Source organism: Mya arenaria, chromosome 15 (genome assembly GCF_026914265.1).
Source record: "Mya arenaria isolate MELC-2E11 chromosome 15, ASM2691426v1".
In the NCBI taxonomy this organism is placed as follows: domain Eukaryota; kingdom Metazoa; phylum Mollusca; class Bivalvia; order Myida; family Myidae; genus Mya; species Mya arenaria.
In genome coordinates, this window is record NC_069136.1 from 52,729,907 (window position 1) to 52,756,536 (window position 26,630).

The 26,630-nt window shown below is 35.4% G+C and overlaps 1 protein-coding gene across 1 annotated transcript; it reads left to right on the forward strand.

The window, feature by feature from the left end:
• The first annotated feature begins 452 nt into the window (after positions 1 to 452).
• On the forward strand, positions 453 to 25,124 carry LOC128219765 (golgin-45-like). The gene is made up of 8 exons (XM_052927731.1): positions 453 to 476; positions 4,421 to 5,258; positions 5,561 to 5,637; positions 6,052 to 6,174; positions 6,626 to 6,754; positions 7,094 to 7,319; positions 7,874 to 8,012; positions 10,838 to 25,124. The coding sequence occupies exons 2-8, from the start codon at positions 4,473 to 4,475 to the stop codon at positions 10,849 to 10,851; spliced, it is 1,494 nt and encodes a 497-aa protein (XP_052783691.1). The 5' UTR covers positions 453 to 476; positions 4,421 to 4,472; the 3' UTR covers positions 10,852 to 25,124.
• Positions 25,125 to 26,630: the final 1,506 nt, after the last annotated feature.

A 26,630-nucleotide genomic window follows, 5' to 3' on the forward strand; every position in this document is an offset into this window, starting at 1 on the left:
ACTTAATGTGTCTTGAATCTTGAAATAGTATTTCATTCCTAAACTCCAATTTCTGTGAGTCTTGGGACTACTACTGACAACTCTAAATGTCCCGGCCTATAATTTATAATATATTTAGACTGTGATTAGTAAATGTTTGCACTTAAAAAAGTTAATGCTCTTTCCATGTATATACAGAACATATAAATGAAAAACATGTAACATTTGGGGCTTGCAGATGTCCCAACTTGGTTCTAGAAAGACCCTCTAAAGACACACCCATCTATAAGCTAGAAATGGTGGGCTCATGTTGACTTTAAATATTGCAAGGTGTTTATTCATTTTTAAATGACCAGGTAAATTTTATATGGTATCGACAGATTTTTATATTATTTTTGTAACCGTTTCTCTCATGCCGTTTTGACTAATTGCAAAGCTATACGGTATAGATATTTGTCAACGGAACAGTTCCGGTCAAATCTGTGGAAAGGAAATCGGTTAGTAATTAAAAATTCAACTTGTCAGAAGATTGCAAACTACTAAGAATAAAAGATTAAACAAATAAATGCTTTGTGATTGAATACTCATTTTAGTCTATACTTCAATAAAAATATAAATGGTTTCAAGACAGTGAAACTGTAAACGAGTAAATGATCATAAACAACAGAAAAGGGAGGGGTCTTGTTTTTATTTTTTTGTTTAAATAACAATTGTGCCATCTGAACATACTCGATAAAATTGCTATTCCAGGCAAACAATGATAATTGTGTTGGTAATGAGGGCACTATTTGGTCACAAGGTTTCCAATGTAGATAGTTTTCCAAGAATTTAGAAGATGAAAGGGGGAAATTGGTCGGGTCTCAACTCTGCACTTATTTTATTCTTTTAAGTGCATTTTTTTATAAAAACAAGAATATATATATGATTGAATTGAACTTATTTCATGAGAGAAATCAACTTAACACTTTAGTGGTGTACTCAGTACTGGTTTAACCCAGGAAAATTGTACCCCGTGTATCGGTGCTTTACACCAAGCACGTAAAAGAACCAAGGGGTCTCTTCGAAAAAGAGCTAGGGTATCGCACCCAGACTTCCTTGTATCCCACCACTGTCTCTTCAGCCTGCTGTCCCTTCAGCAAAAACAAAGGACCCCGTTGGAAATAAGTGCTTGCACTTTCACGGGTTATCCTTGACCGCAAGGTCTAAAGAAATACATACATACATACAAACAATGACTTATTAGATAAACTTACATATATAGAATTGGGATGTCAATGTTTATCTTTGCATAGACTTGCGAATGAAAATTATGGAATTATTGTATAGACTAATGTCATAGTTAATGGTTCTTTAAACTGCAATACATGTCCTCAGATGGGTAGTCTAAAATAATAGACATGTTATATGGGATTCTTCCAATCCCTAACGTCTAAACGGGAATGTGCAAAAAACGGGGGTGTTTTAAAAATATTGAAATTGTTTAAAGTGAAGTATTTTATGGTTGAAATTGATCATAAAGAGTTATATTAATATTTTACCATGTAAGTGATATGTTATTTTGCACTAAACAAGCATTTAATGCATTAAAACAAGTTGTTTACCTTTCCAATAAAAGAAAGTTGACTGACACAGAAAACAATTATGCGAAGGGGAACAACTCGATACAATCGTAATAACTCGGCCTCCTCCGACAAAGCTTCGAGATATACCTCGTTATACAATCTTAACAACTCGGCCATGGCCGAAATGTTCCGAGCGACTGAAAACTGTGCCCTGAAGCCTTGCAGGCGCCCTTCATGTATAAATCGTTATGTTTTGACAGAATGAAATGAAGAAAAGCCGTCAAACTCATAATCATAAGTTGGATATTTATTTTTTGTGTACGGAACTAATATAAAATAACATTATCTGGTAATTTTTTTTTTATATTTTATAGACTCTATATGCTTTAACCCGGAATCCTGATCGGAACAACTACCCACTTTTGATACTAAACAATTTGAACGTGAAGGATTTGCCATATCAAAAATCTAAAAAAATCCACCAACGTACAATTATTTGGACTACTCAGATGGGTATTCACATTTGTATATAGACAATTCACATTGCAAAACAATGGAAGAAGTGTTGCTGTAACACTTAACTTTTCAACTTTGTTCAAACAATTACTTTCCAAGTGACTTTCCCCATCCCTAGGGCACACCCTTAAGCCGGTTATGTGACTTGCGGAGTTATCGGCCATGCAGCGTGCCTGAGGGTTAGATTTTTCAGTGGAAAAACATGATTCATATTTTTTCTTGCATATATCTAAAATTATCAATTTGTGGAAAAATGGATGTAGAAAACACACTTTTGTACATTTCACCAATAATTGTGAGCTTTGTTTACTGAGGAACGTCACAAAGCGCAGTAATTTAAAATCATGATATGAAATATTTCCTCTAAAATCATTTTTTTAAGATTATTTATTATCAATATTAATTAAAAGTCTTGCATATATATATATATATTTGATTGTGCTTTATTGAAATGGCATAATATATTTTTCATAAACCATACAATAAAAGAAATAAGAAGTGACGCATTGTTGTGCGTGACTCATTTAACATAGGGGTTGTAAGGTGGGTTTTTCCAGCTCTGGTCACATGACCGGAAACAAATGTTTGATAGGTAAGAAAAAGTAGGTCATGCGGTCTCTTGAAAGGCATAGAACTGTATAATCTTATGGAAGTGACATGAATATGTGATTATTTCCTGATGTCAATTTAGAATAACAATATGAACAGGTTATATTTTAAGAGCAGACACAACATGACTTGCACAGGGAAGTATTAATTTTATTTGTTTGTTTGGTTTTAAAAAAATAAAAAAATAAAAATTGTGACACTTCTATGGACAAGTAAACCTTTGTGATTTACCATTGAATGAGACCACATGGTCCAATGTTTCCCACATTTTTGTAACTGAGAGTGGGCATAACTGCTGAACCAATAAACAAAACCTGTTTTATGCAGCAAATTGCCTCTGAAATTTTATTTATAATTATCCAAGCTTTCAAAAATGTATATTTCTTAATATTGTGTTGTAAAATGTATTTAAAGTTCCTTTATAGATAGACAGCATAATTTAAATACATATACCGGTATCTAGAAACAACATCAGATATAACCATTGTTTTCTTGATTAAAAATTCTTTTGTTGTTCACACAATTTTATTCTTACAAGAAGTTAATCTTTTCACATTTTTTACTATAATTGTAACATAGTAGATTGTTTACCACTCTGATATAATTTCATGTTCAGCTAGAGACAATATGCTTCAATTCTAGACTTTGAACGGAACTTAAAAGGGGTAACTTAATTTGAACTGACTTAACTTGTGTTACATGTACATGACTTTAAATATGTGGATTTATTTGATTGAAAATTGTGTTGTTACAGGTGTAGTAATATTTAAATCAATAAAACATCAATGACAATTATTATTAGAGTTATAATTATTATAAGTTGTTTCAACATGTATGGCATTGAACAAATTCTCCATCCAGTAATGAATAACATTATTCAGTGAGGAACATGAGAAATCCCAAGGATTAATCAATTGGAGCAATACTATGCTGATCCCACTCTTTTTTTGTTGCCATTGGAGACCAGACTTATTTTGCCCAATGAATAATAGTTATTATTTCAGGGTTTACATACATGCCATATCCCCCCGGAGGGGGATAAAATCCCCCGGAATTTCGACCCATCCCCCGGTCTCCCGGAGGGGGATGAAAATCCCCCGAAATTAAAAGAAGTGTTTAAAATTACGCAAATTTATCACAGGGTTAAATTATATATGCCTGTTTACAGTTATAATGCCCTTCCTGTCCTGAAGCTTAATTGGATTATCAACTGATGGTGTGTTTTAACAACACCTAATGGGTGACACTTAATAAATCAGCAGGGCACATTTCATGCATTGTTTTCATTGAAACTGACAGAATTTGCGTAAGAAATGTCAATTAGACTGGTCAGATAAAAGGTCGATTTTCATTGGTTAAAACTATAATTTTTATCCAATCAGAGAGGATGTAACAAATTAAAGCGTTCTTCATAACATGTGTCATTGTCATCAAAGGATTAATAAGTAAATATAAAGCGTTTATATTTACTTGCATTAAATAGACCAAAGACAATTATAAAGCCTGATTTGAAAATTTACTCTTCATTTAAAAATTGTATTAGACTGAAAGTGTCATAAAGTGTCAAATAAATGAATAGTTGTAATGTGAAATACATGTACTAGAACGGCATTTAATTAACTATCTGATTTCTTTTATTTTTTGGTTGCTGTTTAATCAATATAACATTTGTAGACAGTTACACAGGTACACCTTGACACAATTTAAAACAGTATTTTAAACAGCTTTTGTATTCTCAATGTAATTTCTTTCAGATGGGACTTTAAGTTTGACCATTCTTACCTAAAAACCGTGAACCAAGAAGCTATGTCATCTAGTTCTGTCACAGTTGCTCCTCGGCACAGGACCGCCCAGTCCCCACCGCCCGGTCAGAAATCAGCAGGGCAGTCTAAAAGCACTGAAACAGTATTACTGAGGAACCCTCTACCAAAATACAGCTTCGACCAAAAACCAAAGAAGAAATCAACGGCTGAAAAAGCAGATAGAACAGAAAAGAAAGACTCTGAGCATGTGATTGTTAAAACATCTGAGCAGTTAACTGGAAAGGCAAGTTTGCGGGATGTAAAAAATGAAACTGACCTACAAGACTCCTTTAGAATTGGAAAACTGGTGAATTCATTTCCACAACAGCCAGTAAAAACAGAGACTACTACTGACAACCCCAGGACTGAAAGTAATGGTAATGGGAATGCATCTTCTATCAAAGACAAACCAGTCAACAAAGTTTGTCCACTAAGTAAAAACTCTGCAAAATCACTTACCCACTCAGTAAGCGACTCACTACTTGGCTTACAGACCAACCAACCATTAATACCTCTATCAACTTCTAGTCAAAACACACAGACATTGTCATCTGGCAACAAAACTGTTATTCCCTTACCTGTTCACGAGGAAAGTCACATGCTAACTGAGTCAGCAAATCATGTTCACAGTGAAACCAGTCCGGATGAGGAGGGCTCATTCACTGAGCTCGGGACAGAGATCAACCAATCAAGTGCAGGTGTTCAGGCTTGTTACAGGTGCTCAGAGAAAGTGAATCACCTGCAGGAAGAGAAGCAGATGCTCAAAAATCAGCTTGAGGTCCAATTGCAGGTGAGCTTTTAATTGACTCTAATTTGAATTTCGAGCCTAAAAATACAGCCACGTTGCAGTTGCATGGGATCATAACTATTTTTTGCTTTGTTTATTTTCAAAGCCAAGCTTTATGTACATGTAGTCCAGTAAAGAAATGATATGTCTTTGGCAAAAGTGACATAGCATTCAACATAAGCATTACAATTTGAAGGTGAAATGGGGTTTTTAAGACCTCTCTTTTACTTTGTTGTTTCTGCTTAGCATTTCTACTTAAGCCATTATAGTGATAATCTAACTTAAATGTTACATGGTTGTTTCAGGTGAATCAGGAGTTGAAGAAATTGTTGGTGGCATCAGTAGGGGAGGACTTGCAGCACCGGGTGGAGAGACTCACCAGGTACATAAATACATGTACATGAGTGTCCTTAATTGCTTTTGCAACATTATTTCATTCAAATAATCATCCCCTCCGGCAATCACCATTGGCACCAATAAATTGCCTGTCAATGAGATTGACTGTCACCTTATACACAATTATTTAGAACTTTTGACTTTGTACATATAATTACCATGTCATGTAGGAAAAGTGAACAATATGGCTCATTGCTGATATGGCCTAGTTTGCAGACAATGTGACATAAATTTAAAAAAATATATAATTAAACTGTATAGTCCACCAATTAAGGTCGTTTTAGTGAAAGACTGTATCATCCTTACACTTAATGCAGTTCATCTAGGAAAACATTTAGTAAATTTATAAAAGGACTTATTATTAGAATAGATGTTTTAAGAATACTCTCTGTTTAACCAGGGATAAGGCGCTGATGTCAGTTGAGCTTGGTGACTTTACCAGGAAGATCAGTGATGACTATGAGCATCTTGACCAGATCTCCATACAGGCAGATATGTGGCGTAGCAAGTACCTCGCATGCAGGTAGGTGCTGTACAACCATACAGAAATTATTTTAACACCATTCTTCAATGATTACAATAACGTTCTTCCATAGAGGATAATATTTTACTGTTTTTAAAGAGTAAGATTTATATTAAGAAGAATGTCTTATCTTTTAACTTGTCACTGCATTAAATGGCAAGTATCAGAGCTTATTTCATTTTTATGAGGAACCATAATATGATATTGGTCCTTGAATTTGTTGTCAAACTCTTCTGTTTAAAATTTAAATGTTTCTATGTAAGTCAGACTTTAATAATTGATTCAGTCACTGTCCCATGTATCTACCTAACAAACATACGAAGTATATAATATGACATCATGGTTATACACTTTGACAATGGCCTGTATCATACCGAGTATGGTGTATAGTTAAAACATGTGCCCTTAGAGAATGAGCAGCCTATGAAAAGTGTGTGATTTTTACCTTCAGGGTGATGTCGGATGAGGTGGCAGCCTCCAAGGCGTTCTATGCCACACAGCTTCATGAGTGTCAGATTGCCATTGAGAAACTGCTGAACGAGAGGCACCAGCTACGGGCAAATCTTTACGATACTTACAGGTAATAACACAGTTGTCAAGATTATCACAAGCCTTCAATGTACACACAAAAAATATTTGTCAGACAAAAGTTACTCATCACCCAGCTTGTTTTGTCTTTTAAATTATAATGTAGAAGTGTAAAGAAATAACGCTGTATTAGTGTTTATTTTAGAATCACTTTAATGAGTCAATTGGGCATTTTGATCATGTTGTGTATTTAAGCAGGAATTTTTTGTATTTAGGTCAGGAAACGCTAAACAAACTATTAATTAAAGCCTAATACTAGACTAAAAGAAATTCCAAAACTAAATTTGTTTTGAGAAATGTTAATAAAAAACATTATAATTCAATTTTACAGAGGTTTACAGCAGGTACAAGAAGCCTTTGACCCGTTCAACTCTCATAACTGTGGACCACGCCTTCTAGCAGGCGGAAACAACATTCAACTTGCATCTACAAATCAGCACCTTACCGAGGCCATCAAGTACCGCCTCCTGCCCAGTCATGTGACCTCAACTATAAATAGTAACATGGATACAGACTGGCATGATTATCTCACTCAGGCAGAATCACATGCAAAACAGGTAAGTGCTCTCATTGTGGAAATAGATATAGCTTTTATTCTATAGATATAAAAGAATGGGAATGCTACTTTGTGAGTGTATTATTTTTGCTTTTCTGTTTTTTGAAGAAAAGAAGTTTATGTACTATCATGGCCTTTTAGTGGTCTGCGGTCTGAATTTTTTAATTTGGCCAGAACTCCAAAACTGAAACTTGGTACAAAACTTGCTAGACACAATACACACATGTCAATCAAGGCCTACAACTCTGATTCAAATAATTGTCAAGTTATGCCTTTTTTAACTGAAAATGAACAGACAAGCGTTGGGTTTAGCCCCACGGCATTCCTGTTAACTTTGAGTAATGTATAATCCAGGTATGTGTAGAATGTGTGTTGTAAAATTCATATTAAAATATGATATGTATTCATTTAACTCCTCAGGCGCAACAACATGTAACTAGTAGGTTTATTAGTGTTATCAATTGTATAAAAAAAAGGAAAATAAGATACTACTGTCAATCTACATATCAAATACCATATCACCAAAGCAATCTTCTACTTCTAACTTTCTTCCAGCTCCTGTCCCGTGAGATGCGGCCCGAGGATTTCCGGTACCTCACGACCCAGACTTACCAGCTGCAAGCCCCCACTGGGTGTGCGGTGGACCGGTTCCACCCGTGTACCAACTTTGATAACCTCACCATGAATGTGTGCTGTAAGTGTAAGGGAGATATCAGGATTGTGTAAGAATACTCAATTTCAAGTGTTAGAAGGTGGATTACATACTTCGGATTGCCTTTCACCCCCAAAAATCACATTTTACACCGTTGGATTTTTCAATACTATTTTTCCACACACAGCATATAGCAAACAACACAAATAGGAAAAAATCGTTTCTGTGCATTTTTTTCATTTTTTTACATTTTAGCCTCAGTGGTTTCATCTGAGTTGGTCATAGCCTTAGGCTATATTCCTGATATCCAAATGAAACTTGGTACTCATGTTAAAGATAGTTGCAAATGTATATCAGGTCTCATAACCCTGACTTTACTATTTATTGATAATGCCCCTTTTTTGATTGAAAAACAACAGGCAAGCTTGGCATTTCTCTTTAAGCACTCTTGCTTTTGTGAATAATCAAGTGTTTAGTATTTTATGGTGATAATTAAAGAAGACCAACTTCAACACAAATTATTTATTAATGAAACAACGTTTTGGCCATTTTGTGAAGTATCTTACAAATTCAAGTCTTAACATGATAATATTTGAAAATTTACAATATAAACATTTTATGGAAGTGATTCATATGATGATTGCATTGCGAATACATTGGGGTCAATATCAAAACTCTTACCATACCTTTGAATTTGTACCATTGATGGTTGTTGTTCTACTCTTTTAAAATATATGTTCATTAACTTTTATTATGTGTTATATTATAGTAAGATTGAAGAAGAATTTGCAATAGTAGACTTATGTATGAGGTTTTTATAGCACCATATTGTGTATTCAAAGCTTATATGTCAGAGGTACATTATTTATAATGTTAAATCAAAACTTTGCTGATATTCTTTTTAACAAGATGGCACTGAAATAGAGGATTTAATTGTTTGTTGCAGTGTAAGATCTAATATATATTTCACAAATTAGCACCTAAGGTAAAAGTAAAATAATTTCTTTTGAGTGTTCACAAGTTGAAATATATGGCGATCTTACACTGAAACAAATAAAAAATATATTATATGCCTTAAAAAGATTTAAAATGACACTTTATTGTACCGGTAGTTTTTCCAAAACACTGCGCCAAATTGACTTTGAAGACAGCGTTTGATTTTAAAGTGCGAGCAGACTAAAATTTCAAAACAGTGAAAAATATTTTTCAACTGATAAATCACTAAACCAGAAAGCATATAATAAAATGAATTTTCCTCCATTTCATTGTTTATCTATGTTCATTTGATTACAATGAAACCTGTTACTTGTTATTCCCACTATATTGGAAAATATCTAAACATTCCTATTAATGTCTTAATCAAAGTAATCATTCATTTAAATCTGATTTGATGAATGCATGCACATTTACTGTAGCTTAGGCAGAAAGCTGGTTCTTTCTGTTCCTTTATATATATATAAGTGGGTCACTTTGGACACATACATTGATGGCAGAAAGTGGATGACGTTATCTGAACTCCGAGCCTTAATTAAATGTATTTGAGTCATTCCCATCACCCCTTCCTGAGTTGAGTACTGACGCCACTATTGTTATTTAAGGATGTCGAAAGTCTGTAGGATCAAATCTATTAACAAACTCCGTCATGCTATATCCAATACGCCTTTGGTGCAAAAATGAAATGGCATAGAGTCCGCATATGCTCGAGTCATTGTTTGGTATTTGGATATGATTATATGTAAATGTTTTCGCGTGACCATTAAGCCATTGCCTAAAATAAACACCATTGGCACTTGGAGCCTTTCCATTAAACACAGACATTTTTTTAATTATTTTCTTATTTCGAATATGTCCTTCTTTCTGTTTCCTGATTTATCTTTACTACGCTCCTTGATGTCCTTCTTTCGTCGTTTAAACGGTAAATTAGCCGGTCTTTGCTTGCGTTTGATCCCGCGCCGTGAACTGCTAGCGGAAGACTGAAGGTTTTCCACGACAGCGCCTTGTTTTATAACATTTCTTTCGAGCTCAGATTTGGCTCTCGCCATGGTTTGCTCAGCCAGTAAAACCGCATTTAAAGGGTAGGTCTTATCGTCATTTACTGTCGCGTATTCCATGGGTATCACCGACAAATGCCGTCCACCTCCGGTTTGATTTAACGACGTTTTACCGCTGCTAACGCGATAAAAAAAGTCCACCCACTTTTGCGGATTCGGCAAATATAATTTCATTTTTTTCAGTAAAAAGGATAGCGTTTTAAGTGAAGCGTTAACCGCACTGGTTTTATTAAATCTGGCGAATCCGTCCCATCGTCTTGCCTTATGTAGATCCTGAATTCTCTAACTTCTTTTCGTCTCACTGGTACGTAGTAAGGACTATCTAACACGTAATCCCATTGGCTCTTTTTGTTTTTTTCCAGACGCTTTAACAGAGGCCTTTCTTCGCCCTTCACCAAGCTTTCCCCGCAAATATCCGAATACACGTAAAGTCCGGCGTCTGCTTTCGATTTGCTTTTTTCTGTTGCGTTGAAATCGACAAGGGCCATTTTCCAGGTACCCTCCAAACACAAAGGTACCTTTAACTGAATTTTAAAATCGGCTGTTGAGTTTTCCGAGAAATAGGTGTCGCTGTCGTCGCTTTGAACGTAGATATACTTTTCGCTGGTCATGCTTTCTTTAACATGCTCACCACCGGTTTTAACACTAACGGCAATATATCGCTATGTTTGTTTAATAACCGTCTTTGCTGTCTCGCGGTGATTTCTTTAGACACCAATCGACGAATGACCGCGCTTTTGGTCTCCAATTTCTTTTTATCTCATGTCGGTATCTGACACGTACCGTGTACCACAATCCGAATTTATACTTTTCCAGCATGTCGGGTTTGATCACCTCTTCCAACGTTTTTCCGGATATGGCCATGTTCGCGCTGTCCGTGTCCATCTCGCAGTATTCGAAGTCCCGGCGGTCGACGTAGACGTCCATAAAATCGTAATAAAACTCCAGCATGCGAAGCTTAGCGTACTGGAGAATAAAATATCCCAACTGAATCGGCAAGTCCAGCTTTATTTTTCGTTTGGACATCTCAATTTCATAGTACTGTTCTTCTTGGTCTAAACACTCTAGTTTGCTGAAGCGAGGGTCGTTGACTTGCAGACATGTTTCGTTTTCGCCTTGAACGTATTGGACGCCGCTATGCTTGGTTTTATCCATGATTAGCGAGCCGTAGCTGGAGTTACCTATCACTTACTGGTCTCGGCGATAATGGCCGTGTCTGGATCCGCGTCCCCCTGTCGTCGTGCCTCACTCACCTCGCGCTCAAACTCTTTAAAACAACGTTGCTCCTGAAACTCGACCACCTGATATATTTTGCTCACTACGAGACCGTGGTTGATGTACCATCGTAACAGCGGCGTGGCTAGCAACATTTGTTTGGCCTTCATGCCGCCTACTAGCAATCGTCGGGGTTTGTCAGACAGTTGATGTTAAACTTGAATGAGATACAACGTACAACAGATAACTAACTAACAGCGGTGAACGATAGTAAAGCTACCAGCGTGGTCATGTTAACACTTCATTGCTCAGGAATTTACATACGTGAGAACTAGGCTAAAACTCATTCATAGTATTGTTGGTGGTGTTTATTATTGTATTGAGGTCAAATGAGGTGTAACCTGTTTCTGTTTTACGCGCTTAGAATATTATATCGACCTACATTTTAACGTTCGGTTCTCGGCTTACTATATGTAATATAGTATCGTCATCGGTAGTCAAACAGCGAACGGTCCTTGAAAATAGGTCACCTAAAATGTAAACAAATAGCTAAATCGTTATTTTAACACTGAAATGGAGTGAAATAGTGGTTTATAAAATAGTGTTCTTCGATCGGATTCAATTAAGTAAAGTCTCGCTTACTCAGAAAGCGAGCAAACTTGGGTAAATTGGTTACGGATTTGTGACAAAATAAACGTTTCAACAGAACGTAAAAGTGCACCTTATTTCGGATATCACAGACCATTGGCGCCAATTCAGTTTTGCGTGCTTTGGAATTAAAGAAATGAACAAAATATTAGTATTTAATAATTAAAACAGTTACCTTTGGCTGGGTGTATACTCCTCGGGTTTTTTATCCTTACTGATAATATATATTATATTATAATTTCAAACTAGATGGATGGCCCAGAGACATTATCACTGCTCAATTTCATTTCGACTGTTAATAATTATATTCCACATTCTGAAAAATTCGTTACAACCACATTGGATTAACAAGGTCTATATTATTTGTGCGTTTCTTCTCGGAACATAACAAACAAGTTTCAACAGATAAATATTTCACACAAACGTTGCATACACGAAAACAATGAAGACATTGTTTACATCCGATTATCTCGTCTATTTGTCTTGGAATTTTATCACAATTATCACAAATCCGACATTTAATTGACTTTCCGAGTGACAAATATTTTGCTTTCGAGAAGGGTAGTTTCATTTTGTTTAAAAAGTATACCGTCGACCGGTATTATATAGTAGTAAATATTTCACATCAGAACCAGTCACTGTTATTATAGTTTCGTGTAATAAGTTTACAAGCTCTATAATATTATCAACTCGGGTATAAAAGAGCATCATAGGTATAAAACATTAAGATAATTAGGACATAGAATTCATAAATGTGTTCAACTGTCTTCGCACGAAGTTTCTAGCGATTTGTCTGTCTTGGCAAACGCCAGCTTCAGTCACATCTTGAAAAGACCCTGTCCTTAAAATCCTGTGTATTTCATCATGATTAAATAGTTGCGTGATGTGTGGTCTCATTATGCTTAATCCATGATAAAAATCGAACCAATGATTCCAGTTTCTTTTCGCTCGCAGAGAATTTGATCGATCGAGTAAAGTTGATGGGAAATATCCAGCGGGTGGAATAATCGCCCTTACATCAGAAATGTCCGGCTAAAAACAAATTGAAAACTGGAACAGTTGAAAACGTTAATGGCAATGCAGTTGAGACTGGTGGTGGTAAATCCCAATTAAAATTTTTCATACAAAAAGGACATCTTTTTAATTGTGAGAAACAATCCTGACACACTAAGTTAGTGCATTGACAAGTATTTATAAAATAAAATTTGACGTCCTTATAACAAATTCCGCACTCTTCTCCCCATAATTCTTGAAACATATTTTATCATAATTTTTTTAACTGAAGCACCGTAGACAAAACAAATAACAACATCAAAAAAGAAGTTAATCCAATATAAAATTACGATTTTTTTAATGATCAACACTGCGAAATCGGCCGGGTTAAATAGCGTCTTGGCCACCCTCGAACGGCGGTTGGAATGTTAACACTGTCATAACAAAACTATTAAATTTGATGGATCGGGTCGTTTACCTAATTTATATTGCTCGAGGACACGTTTCGCCATCCTAATTTGATCGATGTACTTGTTTACGCTATTTAGTGGTCACCGACCTAACGGGGTCACAGACCTGACGGGGTCACCGACCTGACGGGTCACCGACCTGACGTTCAGCGTACTTAGAGATACAACCGAAAGATAGGCAACCAAAACATATGCTTATTATGCTCTAACTATTACGACTATTAAAGCATAAACCACTGCCCTATAGTTGAAAGGTCATTTTGGAAGAACTGTCATGGCGGACGGTGCAATTTTTAGAGTTTGTTTTTCAAGTGGAGTGATTTTTCTTAGGAATAACTTGACCCCCCTTTTTTATTGGCTTAAAATGTAATTTAAAGCTTGTACTTTAAGAATATATGTGGTTATCATAGCCTGCATTCGCTCGAAATGCCTTTAAATGTTGTCTAAAAATTATAATTTTACATTTAATTATATATATGGAAAAACAATGGTGGTGTGTAACCTTCAACCCGAAAAGAAACCAGAAGTTCCTATGCCGCAAAGGATTATGGTATATTGAAAAGTTGCTATCAAGGAATAAAACGGAAGTATTCCACAAAATATAAACAATTCAAGGGAGGTAACACGAATTAACTGTTCAATCAGTCTGAAGGGATTTTCACCCTTACGTCATATGCGATTTAATTTTTAAATTTCGATACCCCCCCATCAGAAGCAAATTTCACAATTTGGCAACCACCTACAGGTGCAAATTAGTGAAAACGACTCCCTACCATATATGATGAAAAAAATTGCCGTCCCCCCACTTGATTCCACTTCTGCTGCCCGGATGGTATTTAACATCCCGTTGTTCACTAGGACTTGGAACAGAACACTGTCCTGCTTTTAGCAGGGTGGAGGTAGTGAATGTAAATTACCAGCTGGCTGTGCGTGGCGATGTCAGTCGTCTTGTTGATCATTACTGAGTAGAGGGGTGACTGTTTCACATCATCAATAATGTTCCTTAATATAACGTTCCAAAACATAACCACTGTTTTGTTGATAAAGTCATTACTAGTATACTTTGCGTTCTCACCTTGACACAGCATCTTCAGAATATCAAGACGTAGGCCCTTGATAGTAGCAACCAGGGACTCAAATTTTATGTTGTTTGGACTCTCATCCTCCACTAGCCAGTACATAAGAGTCATGGCGTCTTGCATTGCTTCTCTGTAAACGTCCCATTCACACACGAATCTGGCCTGAATGCCACCGGCAGTTGTTGCTGCAGTAGCTTTCAACCATGTCAAAAGCTGACTTGGAACGGGTCAAAAGTTTATCGGTACTTAATAATAAAAAACAAAATAGTACATATCTGGTCTGTTTGTTTGTACGTCGGACATTTCACTCGTACTTTCTTTTATAATTATTTGCTGACTTTTCAGCACGCTTCAACTGCCCAGCCTCAAGTTTAATATCTCAGCTGGAACATTTATTCTAACTTACAATCACATTCAACTTGTAATAGTTTTTCTTTAAATTGCTGGTCCGTCTGATGTAATTCACAGATTATGGCTTTCAGACTAGAGACTTTATTTATTTTAGAAAAATCTTTAGAAATGAATCACATATTAACTGTTTGTGTTATAAAAGATTAATCACTTCTTGGTTAGCCTTAACCATGTCAAAAGCTAACTTGAACGTGTGAAAAGTTTGTCAGTACTTGAAAAAAACAATATATATCATCTATCAATGTACCCCATTAAGACTAGATTATGAGGACTTAAATTTCACATGATATATTTTAATTCAATCTCATTTCTCAATATCTTCAATCAACAGTTTCAAAACTGCACGAAACCAGATGTTTTGTGACCCTCAAATTGTTGTTGTACAATTGCCTGTTGCAATAATCCCAGAACCTGTTAATAAGCCTTTGGATACTCTAAGTCTGTAAGATAATACACTCCCAGCATTATCAGCATGGCCTCGGCTGTGTCCGCTGTATCCAGGGGATTGTAAGATAGTGTCACACACAATAGCCATGTTCACGATTTTTTCCTCTTTACTGATGGCAATCAACCTTGGTGTAGACATTTGGGATGAAGAAAGTAGTCGCTCCATATTCTCACCTTCAAGCTGAAATAAACATTAATAAATTAACCATGCTGGACTATATGGTATTTCTGGCCAAGAAGAAACCTATGTCAGTAGATAAACAAGGAGTTCCAACATCGAAGAATTTTATGTTCTATTGTTTCCGGAGTAATGGACAACCTGGTTTCACTATGTATGGAAATAATAACAACATGTGTTTGAATTGAATTAACCCTTTACTTCATAGATACGCAATTTTACTTATCTATCCATAGCTTCATAGATACGGATCTTAACGTTTTATCCATAGCTTCATAGATACGTAATCCTACGTATTCGTAATGTAGGGGCATTTATTTTCATACCTGATACTTGTTTATGCGCTATAAATTCATATTCATGAAGTATAAACATCGATAAATACAATGCACTAAAAAAAACACTATGTTACTATTTAAAGAATTTCGGAAAATCGCGAAATAAGGTCACTGGTATCAAAGATGCGTAAAACGTTGACTGCGCAGGTTTGTGGGCATTTCTGTCTCGTTTTCCTCGTGGAAATTTACACAATACTGCAAGTTATAATTAACTACCAATAATACAACTATATTTTATTGATCACGCGCCTGACGTCACAGGTCATGGTTCGAAAACGTGTCAAAATGTCGGCCATGTTGGATAAACAAAAAATCATCTGGCTTGTATAAACAAAGGCCATAAATCATTATATGGGACATATGTGTCACTTCTGTTTCGCTAATCCGGTCATAAAAATGCGCATCTGCTTCTACAAATTGAAAGTAAGTACAAATGTGTTATAAAATAATGACTATCCCTATTGTTAAACTTTGACATGACCCAATTTAACATCGATCAGCTGTTGAAACACGTGTTTTCGAATACACAAGAATGCAATGTAGAGCTAATTTCTGCCCTTGTTAACTTCAGTTTAAAACAACATTCCTGAATAATGTCATTTATATTTCAGTGTTTGTCTGACGAATCGGAACATTCTGGCTTCAATTAAAATGAGTTTGAGACATTGCGTACGACGTCGAGAATTCAGACCTCGGCGTCACGCACACAAGGATACGAGAAATGAGGATTTTTAAAATCAAACCCAAATGACAATACATGGACATGCAATAAACGATATAAATTTAGTAAACAATAACATGCAGGCCTCATTTAGTAGTTGAATAATAACTTTATTTGTTCATTGTAGTGTTAAATAACCGAAAGTTATACGTACTGTGACTGTTGATCAACTTTTTTTTTCTTCTGTATCATATATATAAATATACCGTGCTTCTTTGTTGTGAACTATTTTTTAATTCTGTCCATCTTTGTTTCAATTCAGGTTGCATTAAATGAATTATAAAAATATGTTGTTTATATAATATTTCGTGTTGTGTTTGATAAATAAAAGTGTAATAAAAATTAATTTTCATCAAATTTGACATATTTTTCTGTTTGTTTATGAATATCATGCGGAAATAATTTAGATAACAAAATAAAATTTATATGACTGGATTGGAAATTTAATTCTCTATAAACTTTACATTGATGACTTATTGATTAAACCAAAAGAAATACTAAGAAAATAGGTTTGTAATACATTAGGGTTAAAATTCCAATAATATCAATAATCTCCTATGAAGTAGGGGTACTGATATGAACTGATAAGCCATGAACTGGCAGCCTGAAATGGCTTAGGTTTACATGAAGTAAAGGGTTAAGGGCATTTATTCTAGAGTGCCATAAGTTTAAAGTTATTTTTCCATATCTGGACAGCTAATAAACCGCCACAAGGAACGCTGCCAGATTGAATATCCAACAGGTATTCTTAAGAAACCGATTTTGTTGCCATTGAAATTGCTTGGGTTGTCCAGCGGAGGGACTCGGGCCTGATGGAAAGGACCGGTTTGACCTGTCAGATGAGCTTGGGTTGTGACCATTACCCAAAACTCTGTGTAACCTATCCCAAGGAATGACCTGATGTTCTCATAACAGACCATGTTTTTGGGCAAGGTCCCTGACAATTTCAGCATATTTCATTAATGCAGGGGTTATATGAGGGTAATGTGTGGCATATATGGCTACAAAATGGTGAAAATAGATAGATGTGATCTTCTTAGGCCTATGAGATGGAACAAGACTGACTTGTGAAAACCTATCAAATTGTAAGGTGAATTTGCTGTTGGACCACAATGTTGGAGTGGCAATAACAACGCAAAGTCAACAAATCTATTTTGTATAATCTTCCTCTGGATGGACTTTTTTTACTTGCACAACAATCGGTGTAGAAATAGGATTCACAAATTGGAGGCCATTACTAATGTCCTGAGCGTGGTGGGCTATGGGACCATCCAAAGTACAATCTTCTTCGGAAGACAGATCACTACCAGAATCATCGCTGTCATCCCAGGATATTGACACGAAATTGTTGAGTGGTATGGGGTGGACAGCAGGTGCCTCAGGATCCATTTGCCCATGTGTACTACCTTCCAGGTGCTCCACATGATTTGTATGGGAAACACTGGACTGGCCACTACCGGTAGTGTTGGCGCGCCTGTGACCCACGGTTTTTCTTGTGGCAACCTCATGGGAAATCTGCTGTCGGGATTTCTTTCGAGGTGGCACCTCAACTGGATGGCCACTTGTACTTGTGGCTGACTTGTTAGTTGGAGCAGGTGAAGCATGGCAGCACGAACATGATGCCTTAGTTGACGAAGCTGACTGCTTCGGCCTCATCGTATAAAATAAATCCAATAAGCGGTAGAAAAATGTGCAAAAATAACGGAAATCTTTCCAAACATTTTAGCGTGGTTCCGCTTTGAATCTGAACAAAGAGTGATGAAATAGGAGTGCCTTGATTGGCTGATATTAGTCACATGGTTTAAAGTTTCGGTCACATGATTTAAGACGATAAGACAATTGGCTCTGACGTCATTGGTCTAAATATACATCTAATTAATATCAAACAAAGACATAAATACTTTCATATGTTTATAAAATTCATAAATGTGCCAATGATGATTGACAACATCCAATAATGTACCATGGTATTCCCCTGGTTTGCTTAATAATTAAAGGGAAGAGACCTGTTAACGGATGAATGATATTCATCCATATACAAAACAATTTTTTTAGCATTTAACCTGTAACTGAATACTATGCATACTGACTACGAAATAGGACAAAATGGATGCTTTGGGCTATGGGGCATAAGTAGGTTATACTGCACACTGCAAATAAGCAGCTTATCCTGGTATAACATACCTTAACTATCTGAACTATAGACCTCGTCATTTGGCCCTTTCCTGATCTGTAGCCTGTTTCGGTCTCCAAGGCTTTAAGCACTGCCAAATTAGTATCATCCTGAAAGGCAAAAAGGGCTGCTTGTATGTATATGATGAGTGGTAAATCTTTTATTTGGATGTTCTAAATTCAAGATGATCTACCTAAATTGTCTAACCCTTTTTCACTCTTAAAATTGTCTGTTAATGTGCTGTTCCGTCTGACGTATTTCATGGATTTCGGCTTTCAGACTAGAAATTTGATTTATTTTAGAAAAACTCGCATATTTACTGTAATGTTCTAAAAGATTAATGATTCTTGGTTAGCCTTAACCATAAGCATGTCAAAAGCTGACTTGAACTGTTAAATGTTTGTCAGTACTACATAAATAATACATATCTTGTCTGTTTGTTTGTACATCGAACAATTCTCTCATACTATATTTTATAAGTGTTTGCTGACTTTTCAGCATGCTTTAAGTGCCCAACTGCAATTTAAATATCACAGCTGGATCAAACTTTTTTTTATTTACAAGCACATTAAACTCGTTGTAGTTTTTCTTTTAATTGCTGTTCTGTCTGACCACAACTTGGTGACCGAAATTTTCCATGGCTTCAAAATGCGTGTTATGACATGTCAATTGGCAGATTGGTCATTTATTCTAAATTCTATTTAATTTTAGGTCTGAACAAGAGGAAGTAAGATTCTTTCAATAAATATTGGATCATCGTCATCAAAGAATTTTAAATAAAAAATACGTAGAAATAAAGAAAATATATGTCTAATGAACAAGGATTCTAATGTCCGATGGAGTCATTTGTATCCTTTTATAAGATCAGGTAAAATTAATATATGTAACATCCCATGTATTCATAGTGTCACTTTTTAGATTTATAGTAATTTCAAAAAAAGAGACCATTCTTGTTTTATAATGTAGACCACATATTTGCATATCTACCGACATCAAAATGTCTTACTATGCAGTCTTACTATGGTCTAAAGCATGCACAGATAATCATTAATTACACCTTAAATGCAATAGAGATGATGTAGTTCACACACAGAACATATTTTCAATTAGAGAGACATTTCTGAACTCATATACAGCACATTTCCAAACAGCGGTTAATACGCTTGCAGTGTGTCAGTAAGATGAGCGTAAAGGACAAAATTTTCTTTTAATCTTTAATTCTAGACTAGTACAAGTTCAAGTTACTTCCCTCTCACGGATTTTACCTTAACCTAGGTTTTCGCTTGTATCAGCGAAAGTTATGACTGACAGCAAACCAAGTATTCACGCATCTCATAACAATTGACCTTTTATTTTGCTATAAGGAAATGTAAACTGCATGATCTTCAGCCAATTTCAAACCAGTCTTAGAGCAGGAAAAGTTTATACTTGATCTACCCGGTACTTTTCACTTTTACGACTGACCAGCGTTCGCTAAGCTGTACGATAAGGTTGTCCAAAAAAGCATGTGCTTGTTCAATTTCTTTTCATTAGGTTTTTTGGTCAAAGAAGATAGTTCTTTTTCACTTTCTGATGTATTTGCTCTAACTAGAAAATCATTGAATTCTTGATAAATGATAGCGTTAGCATTGCATGATTTTAACAGTTCTTTCTTTCTTGAGGTGATTTCCTTCAAGTCAGTTTTATTTACTTTACCCCAGGGCTCGAATTTAAACTTTTTACCTACTTGCAATTTTTCGCAAGTGGGTAAATTTTCAACTCGCATTTACATAGAGTTACTTGCTTTTTTCCAAAGTATTAAATTAGGTTAATTAAGCATGCTATGCCATATAATAAATATAGTAACAAATGTCAATACAAATGTATTACGATTTATTAGTCTGCTAGTTTCTTCATTTTTATCAGTTCTGAAAGTGCTAACAGTGCGTTTTAGAAATTTGTCCATTCTGACAGTAACAAATGATTTATATCTGCAGACGACACATTCGGGAAAACCCGAAAGGGTATCGAACGCACACACAAAAGTGGTTTCTTTCCTTTGCTGTACTTCTCTGCTGGTCAAGGGAGATCACTGCATTGGAATTTTGTGTACTACAAATGTGTACTATGTCATCAAAATTGGCACTCGCAATCAGTGTCTGTGTCTCAAAAGCGTTTAATGCTTTTCTGTTATGCATCGTAAAGCGTCTAAGCGACATGATATTCGTTGCATACTCATTAGCGTTTGTTCTCTGGTATTTTGTTTTGAAATATGGGACTCGCGAATTTTAGCAAGTAGATTTTTTATCAGGTCGCTATCGGCAAAACTGACTCGCATTTAGCGAGTAATTGCGAGCTTAAATTCGAGCCCTGTTGGTAACCCTGTACAATAGATGTAAACAAGACTGGAATGTAACATAAATGAGTAAGCTTATGGAATTTAACAATGGTTCCATTAAGCCTCAAATTACTAACGTGAAATAATGTGTAAAATTGATGTACTTTGTGACCTTGAGCGAATAGGAAGTATTTTGTGACCTTGAGCGAATAGGAAGAGCATAAATTAATGATAACAACAAGATTGCTGAGGCAGTGTTACATTACAATGGAGTTTACATGCAATAAGCGAATAATAGTGGGTAAAACAAATAGTGATATAAGTATAGTAAACCAATAAGCCTTACTGTTGATGCTTATAATGATGAATTAACTTATTAGTCAGTCAACACATAGAAAATAGTAAAACTTCTGTGAAACTTACATAAAATGTCATCGGGTTGGGTAATGCAATAAGATGTTTTCATGTCTGTAAAGTTTGTGCGACCCCACCTGTGTTTCAAAGTAATCGAGGATATTATATATCACAGGTCCCATTTCACTTCATAAATATAAATGATTTGTAAAATGTAACTGTAAGAACATTTAATTAAAGAACGCAAATTAATGTCCTGGCCTGGGGCTTATCAACACCCCCATCTTAAGAAGGCGAGCTCCTGCTGCCTTTAATATTAAAGACAACTTGACAGGAAAAGTAAACAAAGAACTCTTCGACCGGAGTGGTATCTAAATGTTACCATATATATAAAATAGCATTTAACACAAATTTGAACATTTTAAATAACAGTTTTTACTCAGAAAGTTAGTTATAATTTATTTTATCTTTGGCTTTACCACCATGCTTTTTGTGCTTTTCTCCATTCTATCCGCATCCCAGAACGCTGTTAGCAAGTTGTTGGATATATGATTCACCCCCCGGTACAGTTTGTTTCTTAACATGTCAACAGTGGTTTTGACCACAGGCATCTGAATCATTGTTTGTCACTAAAATGTTGTTTAAAACCATTTTGGGTACATACAATGAGATAAACAACACATCTGAAGATATTTAGTGTCTTTGATATACAAAAAACTCAGATGTTTCTGATCAACCTCCAAAGAAGAGTATTTGACCCATCCAAGCTTGTGTGGCTCACATTCAAGCCGGTACAAAGATGTTAAATGTACATGTCAATGACATCATCTGGGCGCTTGTGGGTAAAATGGCCAGCTGCCTAAGAAATTTAAAGAGGATTTAGTTTAAAGACTGATACAGTTGTTTCTAACATTGTGATGTTAGGGTTTTCGTGATATTATGGAATGGAATTAATTTATCTGTACACTAAAGCATAAAATAACTTCAATAGGTCTGTTTTTAGTACTGTTTACACAGGGAAAATTGACGATCTGAATTTGCTGTACTCTTTCCGACTAAAGAAAAACATGAGAATTGGACATTGAATTATGCTTGTTTGTCTAAAGACAATATAGTTACACCAACATATCGCACACCATTTTAAAGGTAATTGACTCTTCTTTCCATGTCACTTATTTAAAAATGGATTGTTTTTTATGTTGGTTGAGAAATTTGCATAAAACTGGACTCTACCGTGAAATCGGGTAAGTTTGAGTTACATACCTTGTTTCTTTTTTGTATATCAAAGACACTAAATATCTTCAGATGTGTTGTTTATCTCATTGTATGTACCCAAAATGGTTTTAAACAACATTTTAGTGACAAACAATGATTCAGATGCCTGTGGTTTTGACAGTTCGGAGGACGTTAGTGTTTTCCTGGATTGCGGCCACAATCAGTTGTTAATACTGTCTCCGCAAGCTCATTCAATCATGTTTTTGTGACATTAATTTTTTCAGCAGTTTCTTTTGCCACTTCAGTGAAGCAAAGGCTCATAACTACACCTGAATCTAATGTCACTGAAGTGTCTGAAATTTTCTCTTTCTTGCGAGTTGTTCTGTCACGACTTATTCCAATAATCCAGCTTTCTCAATCTTGTGAGCGATGTAACGTTTTGCTAGGTAATGTCCTTCATCAATTATATTTCTGATTGTTGTTGCTGTTGGTAAATCTGGGTTTTTTTTCAAAATTATATGTGAAAACAAGTGTTGACTGACTGTTTCAATTGCTCTTTATTTTTTTACATTCCCAACTCGAATGCAAAAAGTTCCATCACACTGTCTCACATTGTTACTAAATGACCCATCACTTTTCTTTGTTAACACATGAAAATGTTGATGATGATTTTATTGTGTATGCTTCGCTGCTCCTTCATATAGCTTTGGGGTTTTACCAGTAGACTCAAGCAGATAGGATGATTCAAATATGGTTTTGCAACAACAGGTTAGCCTTCGTCTTAACATCCCTCTGTACAAACCATGGGGCAAGACTTTGATTAATTTTGGCACATGTTGGAGCAGTGTGGCACACAGTCCCACAACAGTCCCACAAACGTATACAAACAAAAAACAAATACTTTATGTAAATACTTTAACAACACTGTAAAGTTCGAACATACTGTTCCATTCTGTCTGCATTTTGACGGCACATCCGGCACATGCCCTGATTAAACCTGTAGACTACCAGGTATCAACAATAACAAATTTTTACAATGTTACTCTGTGTCTATTAATTCTTACTAATAGAGATACAGATTTGATTATATATCCTTCATAAGAATGGCAGCCGCCCATGAGAAACATCCGTTGGATGAAGTTTTAACTAAAACAGATAACCCCTAATTCATTCCTTAGAATGTCCATCACAGCCATCAATAACTTTACAAGGATTGCTAATCTAGTACAGCACTGTTCTTTTAGGGTGTCTGAAATATATTTACCCTGATAAATAATTCTTGAAGTTTGATTAATGACATTTGAAAAATATTCTTCCCTGTAATGGCGTCGGTACTTGACGGAGATGGGCTAAATGACTCGTGGCCACCTTTAGGGGTGAACATTACTCCTATGTGACATATCCACTTATAAAGTGAGGTATGATACAATGACGTTATCGATCAATTAATCCATGGTGTCCCACATGTAGTCTTATATTTTTTTTAAATTGTCAAACCTATGTTCATTACTGATTTTGGATTTGAGTATCATATTCTTTCACCATTATTCATTTACTTTATCACCTTTATTGGGGTTTTCTGTTATACATTGTACATGTTCTGTATAACATTTTTGAGTACATGACACATTTTTTATCATTGGAATATAATTTATAATGTATGTAAACTTAGTATATAAGTGTTCGCATAATCATAATCACTTGTAATTTGGGTTGTTTTTTTAGAATCTATATATTTATATTTTTGATTCTGATTAGATTTATGTTAATATTTTTCCAGCTAATATCAAAATGATTTCTGGTTACAAAAAGTATATGCCATACAATTTTAGTTTACTTTTATAATCTACACTTACAAGTCCTTTGTACAATTGCAATTGTTAAAAAAAAATGTGACTTACTCTGTAAACTAATTGCAAGGAAATTAAATAGTTATAATAAATGTTGTGCTTTTATCCTCCAAATATTGGAATTGTCATAATAGTTAAATTTGCTTTACCTATTTTTTATTTGGATTTCACCTTAACACAATATGTGTGGACATTTCTTGAGCACTTAAATTATTTGTTTTATTAGTTTACTGAAGTGCACACTTTAAAAAGTCTGTTATTCAACATTCCTGTGTAATAGTGTGTACTTTTTAAATGTATATTTTCATTTATATCTTTATCTATTTAAATACAATGTTGTGGACTATTAGTTATATGCCATTTACAGGTATGTTTGTAAATATTTTGAATTTTATAATAAGTTGTGCATGCTTACATCGAAATGAAGTTTATGTGTATGTTCAATTATGTTATGTAAATTATAGTTTGACTTTCAGTTAAATTCAGTCTCATAGCTAGTTTAAAACTTACATTGAGATTTTTTATGGAGAATTTTTATTCGAGATTGATTGTTATTATGTGTAACATGTGTATGAATCAACTTGATTAAAGATAAGACTTTCTAATTGTATGGTTTTGTTATATGCTGAATGTATTATGATATTATTGTTGGTTCTGGTTAACTATACTCTAGGATTAAATCAAGAGAAATTGCTTTCGTGTTCGTGTTTACTTTTTATGTTGCATGCATTGAACATGGAAATCAAGTTGTCTAGCGCCATTACCTTCCATGGCCTCAGATGGCCATCATCTGCTCTTATTAAGTATTTTTGTTGTCAAACTCGGTTAATGTGTTATTGGCATACTATCTAGAGGGGGTACATTGCTTTGCACAAATCGGTCCGTCTGTCCAAGTGATAACTCAACAATGCCTGAACCTACTATGGTCATCAAACTTGACATGGAGGCTGGGCCTGACCAGTAAATGACCCCTATTGATTTTAGGGGTCATCGGTCAAAGTGACCTTGAATGTGAAAAGCTTGTCTGATAGATAACTGGACAATGCCTGCCTCAAAGGCATCCAATGTCAATGACAAATCAGATGTTAATGATTAACTAGAACTTCGCGAGTCGGATGTGTCGCCTGACGAATTATTTACTGTCGACATTATAGCTGTTAGATTGGCATTTTATTCATTTATAGACAATGATGTTGCCATTTAACTTTCAAGTGTAGGTGGCATTTGAACCCTCATTCAGATATACCTACAGAATAAGTTTCAGGTTGAAACCTCCTACAGTTTACGAGATATGCCACGGACAAAACTTAAGCAAGAAAATTAACAAAGGGCAATAACTCTAAAAATATGGCAGCAAGAGTAACGGTTCTTGTGCACTGCACTTGCCCTCAATGAGATCTATCTAGCTATGAAGTTTCAAGTTGATACCTCTTATATTCTTCAAGATATGCCCCGGACAAAACTTTAAGCATGAAAATTAACAAAGGGCAATAACTTTAAAACTAAGAAAGCAAGAGTTACTGTTATTGTGCACTGCACTTGCCCTCAATGAGATCTATCTAGCTATGAAGTTTCAAGTTAATACCTCTTATATTCTTCAAGATATGCCCCGGACAAAACTTTTAGCATGAAAATTAACAAAGGGCAATAACTTTAAAACTAAGAAAGCAAGAGTTACTGTTATTGTGCACTGCACTTGCCCTCAATGAGATCTATCTAGCTATAAAGTTTCAAGTTGATACCTCTTATATTCTTCAAGATATGCCCCGGACAAAACTTTAAGCATGAAAATTAACAAAGGGCAATAACTTTAAAACTAAGAAAGCAAGAGTTACTGTTATTGTGCACTGCACTTGCCCTCCATGAGATCTATCTACATATGAAGTTTCAAGTTGATAACTCTTATATTCTACAAGATATGCCCCGGACAAAACTTTAAGCATGAAAAATAACAAAGGGCAATAACTCTAAAAAATATGGAAGCAAGAGCAACAGTTCTTGTGCACTGCACTTGCCCTCAATTAGATCTATGTACATATGAAGTTTCAAGTTGATACCACTAATAGTTTAGGAGATATACCCCGGACAAGCGAAAATGGGACGCGGACGCCGCCGCCGCCGACGCCGCCACCGCCGCCGCCGCCGACGCCGCCGACAAAAGTAACCCCTATATGTCGTCTTTTCAGGCGACACAAAAACT